The sequence below is a fragment of the Podarcis pityusensis genome (assembly GCF_964106645.2).
Source record: "Podarcis pityusensis genome assembly, chromosome: 17".
Taxonomy (NCBI): domain Eukaryota; kingdom Metazoa; phylum Chordata; class Lepidosauria; order Squamata; family Lacertidae; genus Podarcis; species Podarcis pityusensis.
The window spans coordinates 2760974-2780505 of NC_138042.1; the positions used below are offsets into that span (position 1 = coordinate 2760974).

General features: G+C 46.0%; 1 protein-coding gene across 2 annotated transcripts; it reads right to left on the bottom strand.

Annotated features, from left to right (window-relative positions):
- Positions 1-1357: 1357 nt before the first annotated feature.
- LOC308466572 (protein bicaudal D homolog 2-like) lies at positions 1358-19511 on the bottom strand. 2 transcript variants are annotated; one of them, XM_080987403.1, is made up of 9 exons: positions 19347-19511; positions 15016-15235; positions 14692-14904; positions 11926-12078; positions 9180-9587; positions 5526-6293; positions 3781-3932; positions 2812-3016; positions 1358-2017 (listed from the first exon to the last, which is right to left on the bottom strand). In XM_080987403.1, exons 2-9 carry the CDS (start codon positions 15226-15228, stop codon positions 2012-2014), a joined length of 2118 nt encoding a protein of 705 aa, XP_080843529.1. In that variant the 5' UTR covers positions 15229-15235; positions 19347-19511; the 3' UTR covers positions 1358-2011. The 2 variants fall into 2 exon arrangements, with proteins under 2 accessions (XP_080843529.1, XP_080843530.1); XM_080987404.1 differs by lacking the exon at positions 19347-19511 and adding an exon at positions 18828-19209.
- Positions 19512-19532: the final 21 nt, after the last annotated feature.

Genomic DNA, 19532 nt, shown 5'->3' on the forward strand with positions numbered 1-19532 from the left:
TGTACCAAGGATAGCAGAATGGTTAGAGAAGCTGTAAGGATATGTGGATATAGGTAAAAGGTAAAGGTAAAGGATCCCTGGACGGTGAAGTCCAGTCAAAGGCGACTATGGGGTTGCAGCACTCATCTCGCTTTCAGGTCGAGGCAGCCGGTGTTTGTCCACAGACAGTTTTCCAGGTCATGTGGCCAACATGACTAAACCGCTACTGGTGCATGGAGGTCCATGACGAATGCCAGAACACACAGAAACACAATTTACCTTCCCGCCGCAGTGATACCTATTTATCTACTTGCAGTGGCATGCTTTTGAACTGCTAGGTTGGCAAGAGCTGGGACAGAGCAACGGGGATGCAAACAGCCAACCTTCCAATCAGCAAGCCCAAGAGGCTCAGTGGTTTAGACCACAGCACCACCCGCGTCATATGTGGATATGAAGATCACTGAGTGGGTGGCATTCATGTTTTATTCTATGTTTTATTCAAGCTTGATCCATTAAAATGAAAAAGACTTAACTTAGTCATGTTCATTAATTTAAATGGGTCTCCTCTGAGCAAAACATAGTTGAATATTACCCAAAGCTTATGGAATTTAGAAGGCAAATTGACAATGTACCGTATTTTTCACCCCATAGGGCGCACCTATTTTAATTGGGGGGGAAATAAAGAAAAAAAATTATTTCCCCCCCAGGCGCGGGGCTGGGGAAGCCCGAGCTTCCCCCGACCCCAGCCCCCAGAACAGGCTGCTATCCGCAAGCCGTGGGAGAGCTGCGCGAAGCCCAAAGGGTGCTGAGCTCAGCGCGCCCCAGGCTTCTGGGTGCAGGCAGCTCTCCGCAAGCCGTGGGAGAGCTGTGCGAAGTCGCGCAGCTCTCCCACGGCTTGCGGAGAGCTACTTGAAGCCTGGAGAGCGTGAGGGGTCAGTGCGCACCGACCCCTCTCGCTCTCCAGGTTTCAGTGAAAGCCTGCATTCGCCCCATAGGACGCACACACATTTCCCCTTCATTTTTGGAGGGGAAAAAGTGCGTCCTATAGGGTGAAAAATATGGTATTTAAAAACATGGCTTCCATTTGGGCCAGAGATTGGAACCTGTAGCCCCTCCAGGATTCCCATCCTCCCTGACATGCTGACTGAAGTTGGAGTTGGAGTCCAAGACAAACACTGAAAGAGCCACAAAACCCCAACTTAGATGATCCTTTCTTGCTACTGTACATAAATGAATGGGAACACGGTTATAGTAGCATTTTAAGTGGTATAGTCTAAAATCAAAGAGTGGTTTTCTAGTAATAATCTTATGTTATTTATCATATTTTGTAATAACTATGATTTAATGCTCTGAATTAGTTAAGGAAAAAAGGCTAGGGTTGCAGGGAAATCAATTCTTTATTTGAGGCAAACAACCAGGGCTCATCTTGCTCCAGACTACAAAGTAAACTGTTTCATACTCTTTATACTGCTGGTGTCAGGATGGTGAGGTTAACAGGAGACACTGCTGGGTCCATCTCACAACATGTCTCATGGCTGCATGGTGCTAGTTTTCCTTCTCCCCACAATCCATGCAGTCAGCAATGTAATCATTAACTATGTGCAAAACCCCATGGAGAGACAGGTAGAGAAGTGATGGGCCTGGGAGAGTACAGCAGGGCAAAGAAATTCAGGGGAAGGGAAGAACCCATCTTTTCACAGCCAGACCCAAAGCAGGCAGCCCTGGTCATTAAGGCAGACATCAGTGTCTCACAAAAAGGCACAGTGTTAGAGGCGCTTAGGAAAGTCAGCACTGAGGCAAACAGAAAAGGTGTGTGTATCTTCACATAACTCTTAAGGCACGAGGGCAGGAAGCAAACACTGGCTGGAGGCCTGCTGCTGGCACAGGGTTCCTCTTGATGGGCTACAGCTTGCAGGTGCCAGGCTTCTCCATGTTATGCAAAAGATAATAATGAATGGAGTTCTGTGACCACAATGGAAGACACTGGATGAATGAGAAGTGCCTGGAAATCCTGCACTGGATACTGGCTGTCTCATCTCTGAAAGGAGAACGGGGACCAGGGAGAGAAGAAAGGCAGTTAGAAAGATACGTTAAAAAGTACCGCTTGTTTTCCTATAGCTCTCCTGTGCTGGCCCTGGCATAGATACTCACATTACAGCTAAGCATTCACACAGCACTTGAACTGTTTAAGATGCCAACATATTGACCAATATTGCTGACTGGGGTGGGAGGGAGGACACTGAGGGCTGGCATAAGGCCACCTAGTGGGTTCACAAAGGCTTCAGTGCCACATTAACTCTCAGTCATAAGGCTGCATGGAAGGTGGGGTAGGGGATTGCTATTGGTCCGTGGACAATAGAGCCTTGGCTCTCACGTGTGTCATCATTTAATTTTCATTTACTGCATTTATATCCCACCTTTTTCTCTATGGAGCTCTTCATATAATCCCCAAAACAGTCTGCTGAGAGGCAGTGACTGGTGGTGAGCTTCATGGGCAAGTGGGGATTTGAACCTCAGGTCCTAGTCTGACATTCTAACCACATTACCACACTGACTCTCCTGGTTTATCATCTCCAGAGATAACTGCTTGGATAAGTAAGTGTTATTAATGCTGAACAGGTACACTGGTTATACATCACTCAAGGCCACACCTTCTCAGGGCTATTACCCTGCCACAGTTCTATGCGAAATTTGAACTGATAAATTTGAAGAAGCTGTGTATCACTCCCAAAGGCAGCTGGGCAGCATTACATCCTAAGCAGGTAAATGGCTTCAGGGGTTTTTGTTTCACCACCCACCCATAGCAGAACTCATTGCTCCAACTGTTCTTACCGCACTACCCTTGGCTGGCCTGAGTGCCCTCCTGCTACTTCCCCGTGGCACCTCAGCCGGGCTCTCCAGGGACTCCAACCTTTGTGTGAGTGCCAGCTTCTGCTGTATGGCCATGCGCAAGAGGGAACTCAGTGTCTTCTTCTCATCCTCAGCAGCTGCCAGCTGCCGCTGCATCTCATCTAGCTGACTCACATACTGGTCACACCTGGAGACAGATGGAGGTGGTGAGTTCAAGGCGAGTGTCAAAAAGGATCAACACCACAGAATCCTGGGCAGGCCGTACACCAGCTCTCAGTGCTTTGCATATACTCAGGTCCCATCAAATGCCAGAAAAAGAATGGAATATCCCACTGGACACTAATCACTGCTTGCTGAAATCTTGGATCCCTTTAAATTAAGGGTGGTTTCTAGTCCTTATGGTTGTGAAAGTATATTGGAAAATGCATGAGCAATGCCTGGCAATATCTCAGAAGCTATAGGAATAGGGCTTCAATAATATGAATAGTTTGGCCAACTGTCAAAACAAGTTATGAGGAATCTAAGAAATTTTGTTTTATGTTGTGCAATATATAGGCTCTATATTCCACCCTTTGGTGGCACAGAATATGACAAACATTGCACATCTTGGAGTTTTGTTTTAGTTCAGCACCCCCTCAAAGAGCATTACCTTACCCCCTGCAGCTTCCTTCTCTTGTGCAACTTCTGCGGTCTAAGCAGCTTTCCATCTCTTTCTATGCATCGTGTGAAACCAGCCTTCCTAGTCCACAACCAGTCAATATCACAATTACTTGATTCTCCAAATCTACATGGCAAGTCCTCAGTTTCAGCACTTGTGTGAGGATAGTGGCACAATTCCAACATGAAACAGGAGCAGCCCCCACCCACTTCAAGAGGTGGCTTACCTCCAACCTCTGCCCCACTGCCCCTTCTCTACTATAGACACAGCTCCCTGGGATGCCCGTTCCTAACCTGCTGGCGAACATGGCACGCAGGGAGCAGAAAGTAGCAGCATCCTCCTTCAAGGCTTTCAGCTCATGACGCAGCTTGGCCATGGTCTCCGACACCAGCACCTTCTCGCCTTCAAACTGGCCTTTAAGGTTTGAGAGGGCGGCCTCTGCAGTCTAAAAGGGAAGGTTGCCAAGGGTCAGATGATGCACTAACAAAATGAATTTCAATAGGGAGAAATGTAAGGTTCTGCATTTAGGCAGGAATAACCAGATGAACAAATAAAAGATGGGGGACACTTGGCTTGCCAGTAGTAGCTGTGAAAAGGATCTAGTGGTCTTTGTAGACCACAAGCTGACCCTCAGTCAACAGTGTGATGCAGCAGCAAAAAAAGCAAATGCTATGCTATGCTGCATCAACAGAAGTCTAGTGTCTGGTCAATGGAAGTAATACTACCACTCTGTTCTTCCTTGGTTAGACTACGCCAGAAATTCGTCATGTGCGTTTTTCAACAGGTTCAACTGCAACCACGTGGAGATCTCTGGATGCCAGGTTGGCAACTGACATCTCCACCTTTCATCTTCATCATCATCATCATGATGATGGACTTTTTGGAGCTAGTCGACCTGACCGGAAGAGTCCGTGACTAGAATGAGGAGGAGTACCAGGAAGAATGGATGAAATTTAATGATTATTTAGTTAACCTGACATGATGGAAGGATGGAAGACACAAAGAGGATGATTTAAAGAGAAAGACATATGTAATGGAAAATACGTTTTTAAGGCATTGCAGTGATGGAATCCAATGGCTGGGTTGCTCTTAGAATGGTCTCTCTGTAAACAGTTTTTGTGAGTTAATTTATGCTGTAGCTTGACACTGTTATCAGTAGGAAGGAATGTGAGTTTGGGTAAGGCGAGCACAGATGGAGGAGACAGGAGAACTGCAATAAATCAGTGAACCAGGGAAAGAACTTTGATTTGAACATGTGAAAATATTCAAGCTGGAAAATAAATGCCGAAATGCCGAAATCTGGAAATAAGAACTTACTGAAATACTACACATGCTGCAATCAAATATACACACTAAGTTTTTTAAAATATATTTGCTGTTTGCAGGGTTGTAAAGGGGCAGCTGATGGAAAATATAATTGGAATTATGGGGTGATTTCAACTAGAAATTGAGAACTAACAGCAACGGGGGTCTATCATGGACATATCTTGCAAGAAGAGTGGGAAATAAGTTTTGGAAATTGTATTGAATTAATTCAGTAATGATATGTAATAATTTGGAAAATCAATAAAAATAATTGGAACAATCCCTTGCTCTTCCCATGATAGACAGAAGAAACCTGTGTAAAATAAATGTATAATTCTGCAATTTGCAAGATCGCAAAATACTGCCTAGGCAAAGATTCATTTACTTTTAGACACAACATACTCACAGCCTGATCATACCTGTTTTGTGACTTCTTAACACATTCAGTTTTGCAGTCAGTGTAAGAAAATTCCCATAACTCTCACTGATGAGCCCATTTGGCACCAGTAGCCTAGCAGAACCCCATTCTTCTTCCTCTACCTGCACTCTTTGGCAGGAGGAGCAGCAGCAAGATGAAAAAGGTGCTACTGGCAGTGGGCAACCCACCAAAAGTGCTCATTGCACTAGCTGAGGGTGCTCCCAGTCCCATCTGCTGGCCCAGACCTTTCTCACCCTCCCCATCCTATTCACTCAGGGCTGACTCGCACGACAACCAGGCTACTCCTGCACCCACCTGCTTGTTGGCCTTGAGTACTGTGCGCAGGGTGGCGATCTGCTCCCGCTTAGTACTCAGCAGGGACTTCAGCTTCAGCACCTCCTCCACCAGCGCCTCCTTGTCACGTTCCAGTTCAGCACCGTGCCCCATCAGGCCCTGCTGATGCACCAGGGAGAGCGCCACCTGCAGGTGCCCTAGTTGTTCTCGCAAGACAGCAGTCAGGTTGGCCACATTGAGGGGCTCCAACCCACAGGGGGAACTGGGGCTGCTGGCTGGGGACTGGTCCCCACTGCTGCTTGTCTCCATTTCTGTGAGTAGGAGTTTTCGGGAGGACCGCCTTCTGCACATGCTCCGGGCTCCACGACCTTCCCGGTAATAGTCCAACACAACACGCTGAGGGGTGATGCTGTGGCAGGCACAGACATGATGATACAGAGCGGCCATCTCCTCAGAAAAACCCAGCAGCTCTTCCTGGGCCTGCGCCAGCCGTGACTGACTCTCCCGTGCCATCCTTCGGGCAACCCGCAGCTCCGTTTCTAACTGAGCAGCTGCCTCCCTCTCCTGCCGGGCTGCCAGCTGGGCCTTTTCTAACTCTTCATGGCAGCGCCCCCTCTCACAGGGTGATGGGTGGTCCCCGCCATTGCTAGGGCCAGCACCCAGGGTCTGAAACTGCTCCACCTCATGGTTGTTGCACAGCTGTTGCTGGGCTAGAGCCTCCTGGGTGCTGCTCAGCTGTTTCTTAAGGTCTTGCAGGTCTGAGGCAAGCGAGGCCTTCTCATTTTCTGCCTAATAATGCAAACAGAAAATTAGAAAGGGGATGGGGAGAGCGTTTGGTGTTTATGTTTCCCAACACAAGGCATGGAGATAAACTGAGCCATAAGCTAAATCCAGATCCAAGGAGGCCAATAGAACTCTAAGTTGTTGGGACATACTCAAGAGCAGTTTATGTCAATAACAGGCTATGTATTTTGCAGAGCTGCATCCTGGCATGGAAAACAGGAACTAAACTGGGAGTAGCTGGCAAGGGCACTCTTAATAGGCAAGTTCTCTGAATGAGCAAGGACAGCGCTGGTTTTGCAGCCTTACCCCAGAGATTAAGGCTGCTCAGTTCTATTCCGAAACCGTGACCCTTTTGGAGGGATCAATACAGAAGAGACAGGCTTCTCTCTTTATAGAGCTTGCCACTCCCAGGTCTCAAGTTTCCATCTGGGCTTTAAAGAGCCATACAAAAAGAAGCTGAGCTTCAGGGCTTTCGATTCGCAGCCAGGTATTTCCTTTGGCCAAGGGCGGCCAGAATGAGGCTAGCCGGAAGTGACCCAGAATCAACTATCATAGCATTCACCTTCAGGAGGCTCTCTAAACTGTGGGTGATCTCTAATACAAGATAAGCTGTTAAAAATAGAAGGAAGATGGAAGAAGAGAGAGCTGCATTCTAGACAAAAAGTGGACAAAGTGGACAAATGTCTCCAATACCTTGCAAGAGTAGAACAGCATTCAAACCTCCTTTGCCAAGACAACTGGCTTGGCAGGAGGGAGAGATAATCTGCAGACAAGCAGCCTGAAGGGGGTGGGGAAAGTGCAACAGGGTCAGGCCAAAGCATGACGCCAGCTGGGCAGGATGTGCAGCTGCTCGGAATAACTTTAGTGGCTTCCTTCTACAGGCGACTGAGAAGCTTCCAGCTCAACCGGAGCGGGGAGACAGACAGATAGACAGAAACAAACAGCAGACTCCACAGACAAGCTTATTGGCAGAGTAGAAACCCGAAAGCAATGCCTCTGGCATCTGAGCGACTTGCAGTCAGAATAGCTCCTTTGAGTTTACTGTGGATCAATACTATCAAGTCATAATTTTGATCTCTAAAACCTTGCTTAGAAAATCACTTCCCAGCCTAGCATTTTCTTAGCTTTTGCCACACTCATGCTCCCCACCCTACAGAAAGAGGAACTAGTCCCATTACAGTACATTTTAAGCTTTGAAGAACAGGAACCCACTTTTTGACCTCACAGCCTGATTGCTCATATTGCAATGGTGGCCATTATTTGTGCTGTAATACCTTCATGCTCTGTGCCTGAGGCAAAACGGAATGGCAAGCAGTTCTAGGGGATGCCATCCAATGCTGCACTGGACCACTTCAGGATTACAGATGGAAAAATCAAGGGTCTACAAATCTAGCTGGAGTTGCCCTTGCCAGATAGTCAACACCAAGATATCCCACTCCTGCATCCTCTGTGAATGGGGAGGGAATAATATTCTTCTCTAATTTTTTATTTTTCCTTAAAGTAAAAATAACACAAATAGAAATGTGCACCCCACCATGAGACTTATCATTTATCATAATGATAAATTTCCAAAAATTTAAGACTTGAGATGGTTTGACTCCTTTCTGTTTTAACAACTCCAGAAATATTCTCCATATTTTCTCAAAGTCATTTCTCTTCCATATTCCCCTTCTTACTTTAATAGCACACGTTAATTTATCATTAATCGCTATATCCCACACTTCTTTGTACCATTCTTCTATTCAGCATCCACCTTGCTTTTACCATTTCCTAGCTATGATAACTCTTGCCGCTGTCAACAAGTTTTTAAGTTCTTCATAGCTTGCGTACAGGGAGGGAATAATTCTGCTGGGCACAAGAGACCACTCACTCTCCCCAGGTTCTCTGACAATCGTGTGGCTGGATAAAAGCAAGGGATAAGTAAAGGTAAAGGGATCCCTGACCATTAGGTCCAGTTGCAGACGAGTCATCTCGCTTTACTGGCCAAGGGAGCCAGCGTACAGCTTCTGGGTCATGTGGCCAACATGACTTAAGCCGCTTCTGGTGAACCAGAGCAGTGCATGGAAACGATGTTTACCTTCCTGCTGGAGCGGTACCTATTTATCTACTTGCACTTTGTGCTTTCGAACTGCTAGGTTGGCAGGAGCAGGGACTGAGCAACGGGAGCTCACCCCATCGCGGGGATTCAAACTGCTGACCTTCTGACCCTAGGCTCTGCATTCTTTGCAGGTACAAGAGGGCTCTGGGCAGGAGGGGAAGTGGAAGAGGAAAAACAAGGGGTCTTGCCTTGCATCAGCACACTGGGCTTTGCACAGCTAGTGCTGTTTATTCCCCAAGCCCAGCATAAAATGAGAACTGAAGCACATCCCTCCTAACAAGTTCCCCACATGCACCAGAGGACTCTTGTGTGGGAGATCAATGACAACTGCCTATTAGCCAAAGTAAGAGATGGACTGTCCAAGGAAGAAGAATTTGGTTTAAATGATGCCCTCCTGTAAAAAACAAGTCTCTGCACATTCAAATATAAGTTACCAGGGGCAAAGACTAAACTAGAATCTTCTTGCCAATACTAGCTTTGTTTTTCTACAATGGAGCATTCAACAATTTGATTCCCTCCCTTGAAGTATTACACAGTAACTACAGAGACTGGGGCAAGGACTTTTTCAGAATTTGGATACACAGTACATGGCAGTGGACTGAATCTCTAACAGAGCTGCAAACCCCAAGTTAGCCAGCTGGGGTAGGGTGAGGGGTGGGGATAGCTAACCATTGGCATTGGCCTAAAACATAGCACATCTTGCTCCGCTGTGCAACAGGAATGCAATTCACGTTGTTAGTCATCTCATATTGAAACCAAACCTCTCCCTGATCCACAGAGCTAAACCTGCTTACCTGGAGCAACTGTTGCTGCAGTTTGTGAATCTCTGCCAAGTTAAGCTCACTGAAGAGGTCTGCCACAAGACCAGGTGCAGGCCGGATGCTGTGGGGTGTGGAAGCCATGCTCCCAATGCTGCTGGCATTGGCGAAGCCACTATCCTGTTCCTCTGCACGGCTGTGGTTAAGCTCTTCTAGGTTGGCTTGCAAGCTGCTTAGGGAGTCATGGCGCCCTCCTGTGCAGATGGCCAGCTCTCGCCGCAATTCCTGCTTCTGCTCACGCTCTGCCTGCAGAGCCTCTAGTGCCTCCTGAAGTTGGTGTTCTGCCAGGTCCCGGAGACGACCCAGCTCCAGCAGCTGAGTCCCAGCAAGCACCAGCTCTTCCTCTCGGCAGCTAAGGGCATGCTTGATGCTCTCAAACTCCACCTGAGGAAGGAAAAAAGGGCACAATACTAGGTGGTTGGCTGCTGCTCATCAGGCCCTGCCTCCCCCAGTATTTCATCTGAATTACTGACATCCAGATCTTTCAGCTTCAACATCACTTGGACCAGTTTGGCATGACTGAATATGACACATGCTTACACTTTTTTTTTGCACCAACAGATGGAAAACAATCCCCACCATCCTTTAAGATCCACCAGCAAGCCCTTCTTCCATGTCCTCTTATGTAAGTGTCAGACAGACATGTGGAATTGTGGACAGGCACCTGTATTGTGGAACTTCCTATCATCACAGTTCCAGACACCAAAACAAGAAAACCTGAGTGAGTTTTGAGTGGCCTATTCATGACATAGATAAGCTGGACAGGCATTTAAGAGCTATTAAACAATTCTGTTTTATTCATCTTGCACATTATTCTGCAACAAGCTCAAAATAATTTTAAAATGCAATCCTATATCCTAGTAGCAAAGGTGGTGGTCCTGTACTTTTTAGTGAAACAAGGACATCAGCAAAGTCAATATGTCTGCATAATTGTGGAACTATAAAAAAAATTAGTTTAACTCAACACAGAAAGAGACATAGCAACAGGTATTCGAATCCAGAAATTGGACTATGCGAGCAATTAAGCATCAGTAAAAAGCAAGGGGAAAGGAACTTAAGAATGGAAGGATGGAGAGAACTGGCCTGCTCCAGTCCCCAACTATTAACACCACTGCAGAGAAATCAGTATTGTGGGGTGCAAATTTGAGTATAGCAATTACACCCCCCAGAGCTTTTAAGAGTTCTGATCCCTTTGAAGTTAAGAGCCTTGGAGAAATATGTTCAATCTGATAAAAAATACTTCCTCCAAACCCAATTAATTGCACAGATCCCAGGTACAAAGGCAAACACACACACAAACACTGTATATAATTTCAATTTGTATACTGCCCTTCATATGAAGATAACGAGGGGATCACAACATAAAAATAAAAAATGAGAACACAAATATAAATTCAACAAATATTAATAGTACCTTAACATCGGAGGCCTTCCAAGAGGCATCCCCTGCCATGCCTAAACTATTGAAGGTTCTTAAGGGTCATTCCATATAAGGTGATCCAATGTACATTTGTTGATTGATCAAAACTTAAACTTAATATTACAAAATATTAAGGAAGAAAATATTAAGAAAACTGGATGACATGAGGTAAAAAAACTGGATCCCTTGATATGGAATGACCCTTAACTCAGTTGGTTAGAGCATAATGCTGATAATGCCAAGGCTGCAGGTTCAATCCCTGTAAGGGACAGCTGAATATTCTTGCATTGCAGGGGATTGGACTAGATGATCCTCAGGGTCCCTTCCAACTCTATGATTCTATAAGAGGCTTGCTTCGCGTTCCTAATAGTGGTACCTCAGAAATCAAACAGAATCTGTTCCGGAAGTCCGTTCAACTTCCAAAATGTTCGAAAACCAAGGGGCAGGAAGCTCCTGCAGCCAATCAGAAGCTGCGGAAGTTCTGTTGGACGTTCGGGTTGCAAAAAGTAACACTCACTTCCGGGTTCGCGGCATTCGGGAGCCAAAACATTCAACTTGCAAGGCGTTCAGGATCCAAGGTATGACTGTACTACGGTCTTTCTAGCAGCAGGCAAATACTTTCTTTTTTAAATTAAAAAGGTTTTAAGATTTTAAATGGCTAACACTTTAAAACAGGGCTAGATTCAACTAATGTTGCGCTAGCAGGAGCTGGCACAAGTCCTGGTAGCACAATGTGGCTTCCCTGCCTCCTCCTGCACCCCCATATCAGCTTGGGAGGGTCAGGAGAACCTTCAGAACAGTGCAAATGGGGAAGAGGAGAGGAGAATTCTACCCTGCAAGCAGAATTCTTGCACTGGTAGAATGTTCATATTAGTACGACATTGAATTCCACCCTTAACGTTTTGAACTACAGCTTTAAATATTTTTAGACTGTTTATGATGGTTGGTTGCATGTTTTAAGTCCTATAAGATTGCTCTTGCAATACTGCTAGACTGCTGAGGTTCAGAATCAACTAATCAAGGCTCAGAGTTCAGCCATCTTAGAAGTGTCTCTATAGCAGCTGTATTAGTATCACCACACTTCCATCCACAAGCCAGCAAAGGTCCATTGGGACATGGTTGTAGGTGAAAGCAAACATACATTTGCAAAATTCAAGCAGGTGAACACAACTGAAGCAGTATTCCTATAAAGCAGATGCTATACAATAGCGTGGTTGACATTTGGCCCACACCACTGTATGAAAAGCACACATTCAAGTGGTCAGTGCCAGACCTACTATAGTATGTGGAAGATACCAATACCTGACTGCCCTTGAGCACGGAGACCTGCTTCTGCAGAGAGATGTTCTCCTCTTCAAGTTCAGCACAGTCCTGCAACTGACGCAGCTCCCGTATCTTGATCTGTTTCATCTCCTCACATAGCCGGGCCTTCTCGGATTCTAGGATCTGACGTTCCTGGGAAGACAGGGGGAAACAGGAACCAAGTCAGACATGCCACAAACCACCCATCATATGGTATTGCATCAAGGCAGGAATGGATAAGGAAGAACTTGATATAGGATAAGTTAATGGCAAGATCCAATACCCAAAGCAACTTCATCCTACCTACAAACACTTTTTAAAGCTTTCTTTTTCCATGTTACTTCATGGAGGCTCCTCATTAAGCTTTAAAACCCTGCTTTTCTGGGGGTCAAAGCTGCATGAGGAGCCTCCACCAGAAGAAAGTACTTGCTCATACAGCTCATGCAACTTGCTTCCAAAGGAGTCAGTGAGGACCAGCACAGTGGATGGCTTTAAAAGAGGACTGGTCAAATTCATGGAGGATAAGGCTACTAGCCATTATGGCAGCACTCTGCCTTCATAGTTGGGTGACAGCTTTGCTTCTGAACACCAGTTGCTAGAAATTAAAGAGGGGAGCGTCCTCTTGTGCTTGGGTCCTGCTTGAGGGTTGCCCACAGTCATCAAGTTAGCCACTGTGAAGACAGAAAGTTGGTCTAGATGGCCTACTCCAGCAGGATTCTTCTTACATTCTTGAGCACAGGGACCCCACCCAACTCCCATTTCAAAGCTTTGTCCTCCAACTTGGAGGATAACCAGCATGGCAACGGGAGGCAGAGCTAGCATGATTGTCCCTGTGGTCCCCTTCATCTTTTTAACATGGCCCAGTAATGCCTGAGCACTTGATTATTAAATCAAAGTGAGGGAGAAGTGTCCACATGGTTTCACACTTAGAAGTATATCTAACACTTACATCAAGCTGCAAGTACAAGCTGCTATTGGTGGTCAACCACAGAACATTTTTATGGCATGATGGTGAATTTCACCCAGAGTACACTGTAGAAATAACAAAATGCAGGGAGCAACGTCTCACATTCTCATGGACGTCTTAATACTCCAGGAACAAATCACTACTACTTTTCCCATTTCACAGCTAACCATTTTTGCATTCTGGTTTGTAGGACCATTGTGTTAGATTCCCCCTTTTTTGCTATTCTGTTTTTCTATGTTATACACTACCAAAGAGGCCCACACATTTCGGTTGACTGGCTACCAAGGCTAAATTCTATGGTTGCCAAGATCTTGGTCCTCTCAATAGCAGAAGGGCAAACCTTATTCCTGATTTTGCACTGTGTGAGCACTCGGAGCAGCTCAGAAACATAGCACAACTGTGGAAAGGATCCTCCAAGTTACCTCCCAACTCAAAGTCTGGGGGAATTGCCACACTATCATTCTGAGGCATTAGACACACATTTCAAGCTGCAAAATCAAACAACCACTGAAGACCTCCCCTGAAACTTGGAGATGGAAGTAGAACATGCTTGAGGTACTTCAAAAACCTTGGAAGCAATGAGACAGAGACAAGCCCCAGCCCTCCTCCCATTATGAGGGTTACCATAGTTGTGTTGTGCTTTTAATAATAATAATAATAATTTTTTATTTATACCCCGCCCTCCCCAGCCAAGGCCGGGCTCAGGGCGGCTAACAAGCAATAATAAAAATAAGTTGAATGAATACAACTTAAAAACAAAATTAAAATACATTAAAATATTGAAACATTAAAATATTAAAATGTAGCCTCATCGCAGGAGGAGAAAGGAAAAGAAAAAAGAAAGGGGGGGGGGGAGAATCAAATGGCTCCAAGCCAAAGGCCAGGTGGAACAACTCTGTCTTACAGGCCCTGCGGAAAGAAATCAGATCCTGCAGGGCCCTGGTCTCATGAGGCAGAGCGTTCCACCAGGCCAGAGCCAGAGTTGAAAAGGCCCTGGCTCTGGTTGAAGCTAATCTGACTTCCTTAGGGCCCGGGACCACTAGGGTGTTGCTATTTATGGACCTTGAGGGTCTCCGTGGGGCATACCGGGAGAGGCGGTCCCGTAGGTACGAGGGTCCTAGGCCGTGAAGGGCTTTAAAGGTCAAAACCAGCACCTTAAATCTGACCCTGTACTCCACCGGAAGACCTCTAAAGCACAGCATGATTTCTGAGATGATTCCCCAAAGCATCTCCCCAGCTTCAAGTTTCGGATGACCTCTAGGGTTCATCAAGCTCACCAGAATGGGTGGGATACTCTAGCTTTATAAACTCTAAATCCATAAGCATTTAGTTCAGTATTCTATGTAGCTGGCTTTCATTAGTTTAAAAAACAAAAAATATAACTTCCAGTCTTGATGGCTGCAGAAATAATCTTGAATACACATGGGCAGTGGTTGGTGAGATTTTCTGAACAGAAACAAACAGGACTTACAGTAGCCAGATACTGGGGCTGCAGTGCTTTATATGACTTGAGGGCCTCATCTGCCCCTTCCTATCTTAGAAACTATTATGGCATATAGGTGGCACATCAATCAATAAAACAGTGGAATCAGAATTGTGCAAAATGCAGCTAACTGCTTACTACAATTGTGTAAAATGCAGCCAACTGCTTACTACAAATATTTCATTCCTTTATCAATTTAGCAACTAACCTAATACACTTTAGAAAATACATATGTACAGACTTGTGTGCTAGACAGTCCTGAACTACAACCCGTATGGACCACCTCCACCCCAGTTTCTTAACACAATCACATTACCTTCCTCAAGTCCTGCAGAGCCACACCAATACGCTCATTTTCTACCCCATTGTTGTCCAGCTGGGATCTCAGATGCTTTACATTGTTCTGAAGCTCCTCAATGGTCTGAGTCAGGCAGGCTTCTTTGGAAGCAGTTTCTCTGAGCAGACATTCTTCTCGGCTCTCGCCGTCAGCTGCTGCCCGTTTGTGACTGCTGTGGGACTCTGCTAAAGCCTAGGCAAGATAGAAGGAGGCAGGAGATTATGGTTAAGAGCTCATTGCCCAAGCTGGAAACATGCTAAGGGCATCCTTGCCCAAGGCAGAACAGGGGAAACTTTCACTCACCTCCTTCATGTGGACCAGCTCCATGCGTAGCACCTCCAACTGGCCTTCCAGCTCACCACAGCGCTGCTTGAGCTCACCATTTTCCTCTAGCACAGCCAGCCCATACTGTGCAGCCTGGACTTTTTCTCGGGTTGCCTCCTGCAGCTCAGCCACCAGTCGCTCCACCTCTGCTTGAAGCTTTTCTGGATCTTGGGCCATGGAGGCTGCTGGCATGCTGCCCCTGGCCAATGACAGATAAATATTTGCTAGGAGGCAGGAAAGCATAGGTGGAAGCACAGAAGATAAAACTATCAGGCTTCTCTATCCAATAGACAGAGCTGCCAGTCAATCCCCTTTTAAATCCCATTATGGAGATCCCTTGCACACCCAGATTTCATCTCCCCTGCTCATTCAAAACTCAAATATGCCACTGGTGCTCCAACTAAAATCTGGGGTGTTCTTAGGCCACCTCTCAGCATGGATGAGTGACATCTCCAGGCAAGTCTAATCTATTGATTACTTTGACCTATACTAAAGAAAGAGACATATTTTACTCATTTTTATTTAACAATATATGCCGCTTGGTTGTAGTAAAACCTCTAAAACAGTTATAGGCAATTAACTGTATAGACATGTATGTGGTAAGGCAACTGCACAAGTAAGGTTTAATTTGTGGCTTGATACAGTAACATTTACAAGTCTGACTTGACCTAACCCCCACCATGGACAAAACAGGCCAAAGATGGCTCAGATGTGCATTAGCTAGGAGTTAGCCAGGAGCTTGAGAAAACACAAACAGCAAATAAAGATACAAAATTAGAGTACTAGGCTCCACTAATCTGATTACTGCACCCCAACACATTTTGAACTTTTATGGAGCTAATGATTCAAAGTCAACCAAAGAGATATTGTTCTGGGAGGCATCTGAGAAAGAATAGTTTAGATGTTAGCCCCAGACACCAAGGCATAAAATATTTAAGGTAAAGGTAGAGGGACCACTGACCATTAGGTCCAGTTGTGGCCGGCTCTGGGGTTGCGGCGCTCATCTCGCTTTATTGACCCGTACAGCTTCCGGGTCATGTGGCCAGCATGACTAAGCTGCTTCTGGCGAACCAGAGCAGCGCACGGAAATGCTGTTTACCTTCCCGCCGGAGCGGTACCTATTTATCTACTTGCACTTTGACGTGCTTTCGAACTGCTAGGTTGGCAGGAGCAGGGACCGAGCAACAGGAGCTTACCCCGTTGCGGGGATTCGAACCGCTGACCTTCTGATCGGCAAGTCCTAGGTTCTGTGGTTTAACCCACAGCACCACCCGTGTCCCTCCTATAAAATATTTACTGGGAGTTTTAATCCACTATCTCAGCATGCAGGCACAACTACTTAAAAATCAATTAACATGTATGATTCATCATGCAACAGTCGCAGCTAGACCATTACTGTGCCAAACATTGGTGCCTATTTGGTCAGAAACCTCACAGTCCTCAGCCCAGCAATTGTATCCCACTTTCTTTCTCCAAGGACTTCAGCATGGCATAATTAATGACCAAGAGGGAATCAGATGGAAAGATAATAGTACCACTGGGAGAGGCAAATTCAACCTGCCCTCAAATTATGTTTAATGAGAGCTCCCCTGCTCACAATATATGTGGCTGAATATAAATGTATTGCTTCTAGAGGAGACCTTGGCTTTGATAGACCCTCTGAACTCAAAAGAACATCCAGTGAAAACACCTCCATGCAAAACCTTGCCTATGGAACATGCTCCTTGAAGCATACTAAGAGAGGCTGCTACTGACAGACTATACTGACTACAACATGGAAGGAGTTGCTTTTTAGGGATATAGGGGACAACATTATTTTATGTTTTATAATTTAGATAGAAGTAGCATCTTCCCTATGAGAAGAACTGACTTACAGGAAAAGACCAAGGGATGTCTGGAAACTGGCGAGATGCCTTTCAGATACTCAGAACCCCAGAGTGAAGGCAACTGTCATTCTTTACGCAGCATCCAGTACCGCCTCTGTGCATGGAAGTATCATTTAGGAATATGCAAGCTTCCATAAGGAATATGGAAAATATAAGCATTTTTGGTGGTGGTAGTGGTGGGGATACAGAGAAAGCATGCAGCCATGCTTAGGAAGGTCAGGAGTGAGGTTTGCTTTCCTTGTAATAGTGAGGGGGCAAACAGCAGCAGAACAAAGCTTCACACTGGCTAACCATTATAACTGCAAGCTTCTCTAAAAAAATAACACAAGCAGTAATCAGAATAAAATATCACTGTCTAACGGGTGGAGTATCAGATTAGAGTTCATGTCACTGTTCACAACTTGCTTTTTGTTATTAGTTAATACCTGCTGTTAATGCTTTGACAATTACCACAAATTACACAGTCAGGTTTACATTTAGGGAAATCGCAGGGGTCAGCACACCCAGAGTGCAACGGATGAGCCTCCACTTAGGAAAATTCCTTCAGGATCAATGTATCTTCTACTACCAGGCATGGCGAAAAATGTTTTTTGATTGGCCAGACATCCAAAACCAAGCTATATGCTGACCTAGAAGATATGTGCCTTGATTTCCATTGCTCCCCATTACAAAATATAACAAAATGTTGTCATCCACTCCTTAACATTAACAAGCATTTTAAAGGATGTAACAAAACAACTCCATCAAAGAATGGTCCACCACAGACTTGTAAATAGTTACTTGCCTAGAAAGTAAATGTTATTTGCACCAGTCTACCTTGAGACAAAGGAGCATGCCTCTGCCTTCTCTAACACCCCAGAAAATAGATGTTACTAGCTGGAGAAGTACTGGATAGCAAAGGTGGAGAAGGGTGCCAGGCTTCCCTTTACAACCCAGAACACCTTATTTGCACCCGTCCCGCTCCAGGAGTACCCACGGAACCAAATACTATACTGCAGTTTGCAATCACAGGAAATGAAGCAAGTTGTATCTTCTCCAGATCATTTTGCTAAGAAAACAAAGAGCCTTATGACACCTTAGGTCTAGTAAGATTACCACAGTTCCTACGGTGGGTACTAGAAGAAATGAGGATATAGCTAAAAAAGCTAGAACTAAACTCTGCTTTCACAACAGTCTTCAGACAGGCTTGAGAGACTTCTGCTTTGATGACACATAAGCTGATCAACCACCACTTGACTTCCCTCCACACCAATGCAATGAGAGTTACAGACTACAGCGCTACCTTTATGAGTCTGTCAATGACTGAGTGCAGGGCAATGTTAGTACTGTAATAAGTGCAGAGGCCTACTTGCCGCCAAAGTGAAATGGATTTGCCAGGGCTGTACCAATTTAAGACCACAGGCGAGGGCTCACAAGAGAATGGACTGTATGAAAGAGCACTACATCACACAAGCTTTCACCTGGAGGTTCAGCTGGTATAGCCCTGAGGCAAACTGGCCGTTTTAAAGAGAACTAGGCTAGAGCTGAATGTATGAGCAGGTGAGAAGGAGGACACAAACAGCTGAAACCCAAAGTTAAAAAGGCAGTAAGCAACAGGAGTCAAAACTGCGGCAATCAAGATACCACAAGTATCAAAGGAATGCTCCCATAAACAGTAAGAACAATTGCAGAAAAATGCTGTAATATCCTGTCTTGGAGACACAACACATGCATACCTACCATCCTTGCACTCCAGAAGAACGACCACCTCCGGCCATTAATCCCATTTTACCCATGAACACATGCTAGAGCATTGGCCAAAGTAACTAATCCAGATTAAGCAGTCTAGGAATGTGTAACTTGACTTCATAGTGCAGAAGATTGTTGCTTCACATTCTGTATTAAGTAATGGAACGCGGTACCCACCTTTAGCTGTGCTTCCAGCCACAGAATCACATCGGAACCTGTGCTCCAGCCACAAAACCCCCCACTTTCTCCCCCACCCGGTGCTTTCTGTGACACCTTGCCACTTTCCGAGATCTCAAAACCGCACTGTTCTGCGACATTTTGGTTGGTCCCAATAAAAAAATACTGCCCTGCTGTGGATTTCTGAAGGGTTTACTTCCCCCTTCCCGTCTTCTAAATGACCGCTTATTTCGCTTTTTCACGCATCTCAAAGGGTAGGAAACACCGCCCTACTGCGTGACTGGCAACAAGCCAGAAGAGTGCCGAGAAAACTGCTTCGCAAGCTCCTGTAAGGAATATTGTTGGCGCGAATCCGTTTTGAGAATAATGCCGCTTCCCCCCCCCCCCACCCAGCCCAGGGTTATAACGCCCTTGGGTTCCAGAGGCACTCGGCTGTCACTTTCGGATTTGAACGCGGGCTGAGGCGAAAGGACGCCGCTCCCGCGGGGCAGAGGCCGGACTCGACGCGCGCAAACTCACCTGCGCCCTCACCTCGCGGGCGAGGGGCGTGGCCTCCGCCTCCGCGTCCTCCAATGGCAGAGCGGCAGCGCGACTGGGCGCGAAGAGCACTCCTCCGGTACCCGGCAGAGGCCGAGGCGGGGGATTTCCGCCTCAGGCGGGAGGGCGGGACGCCTCCCTCTTCTCCGCGCGGCCGGCGTCAAGCAG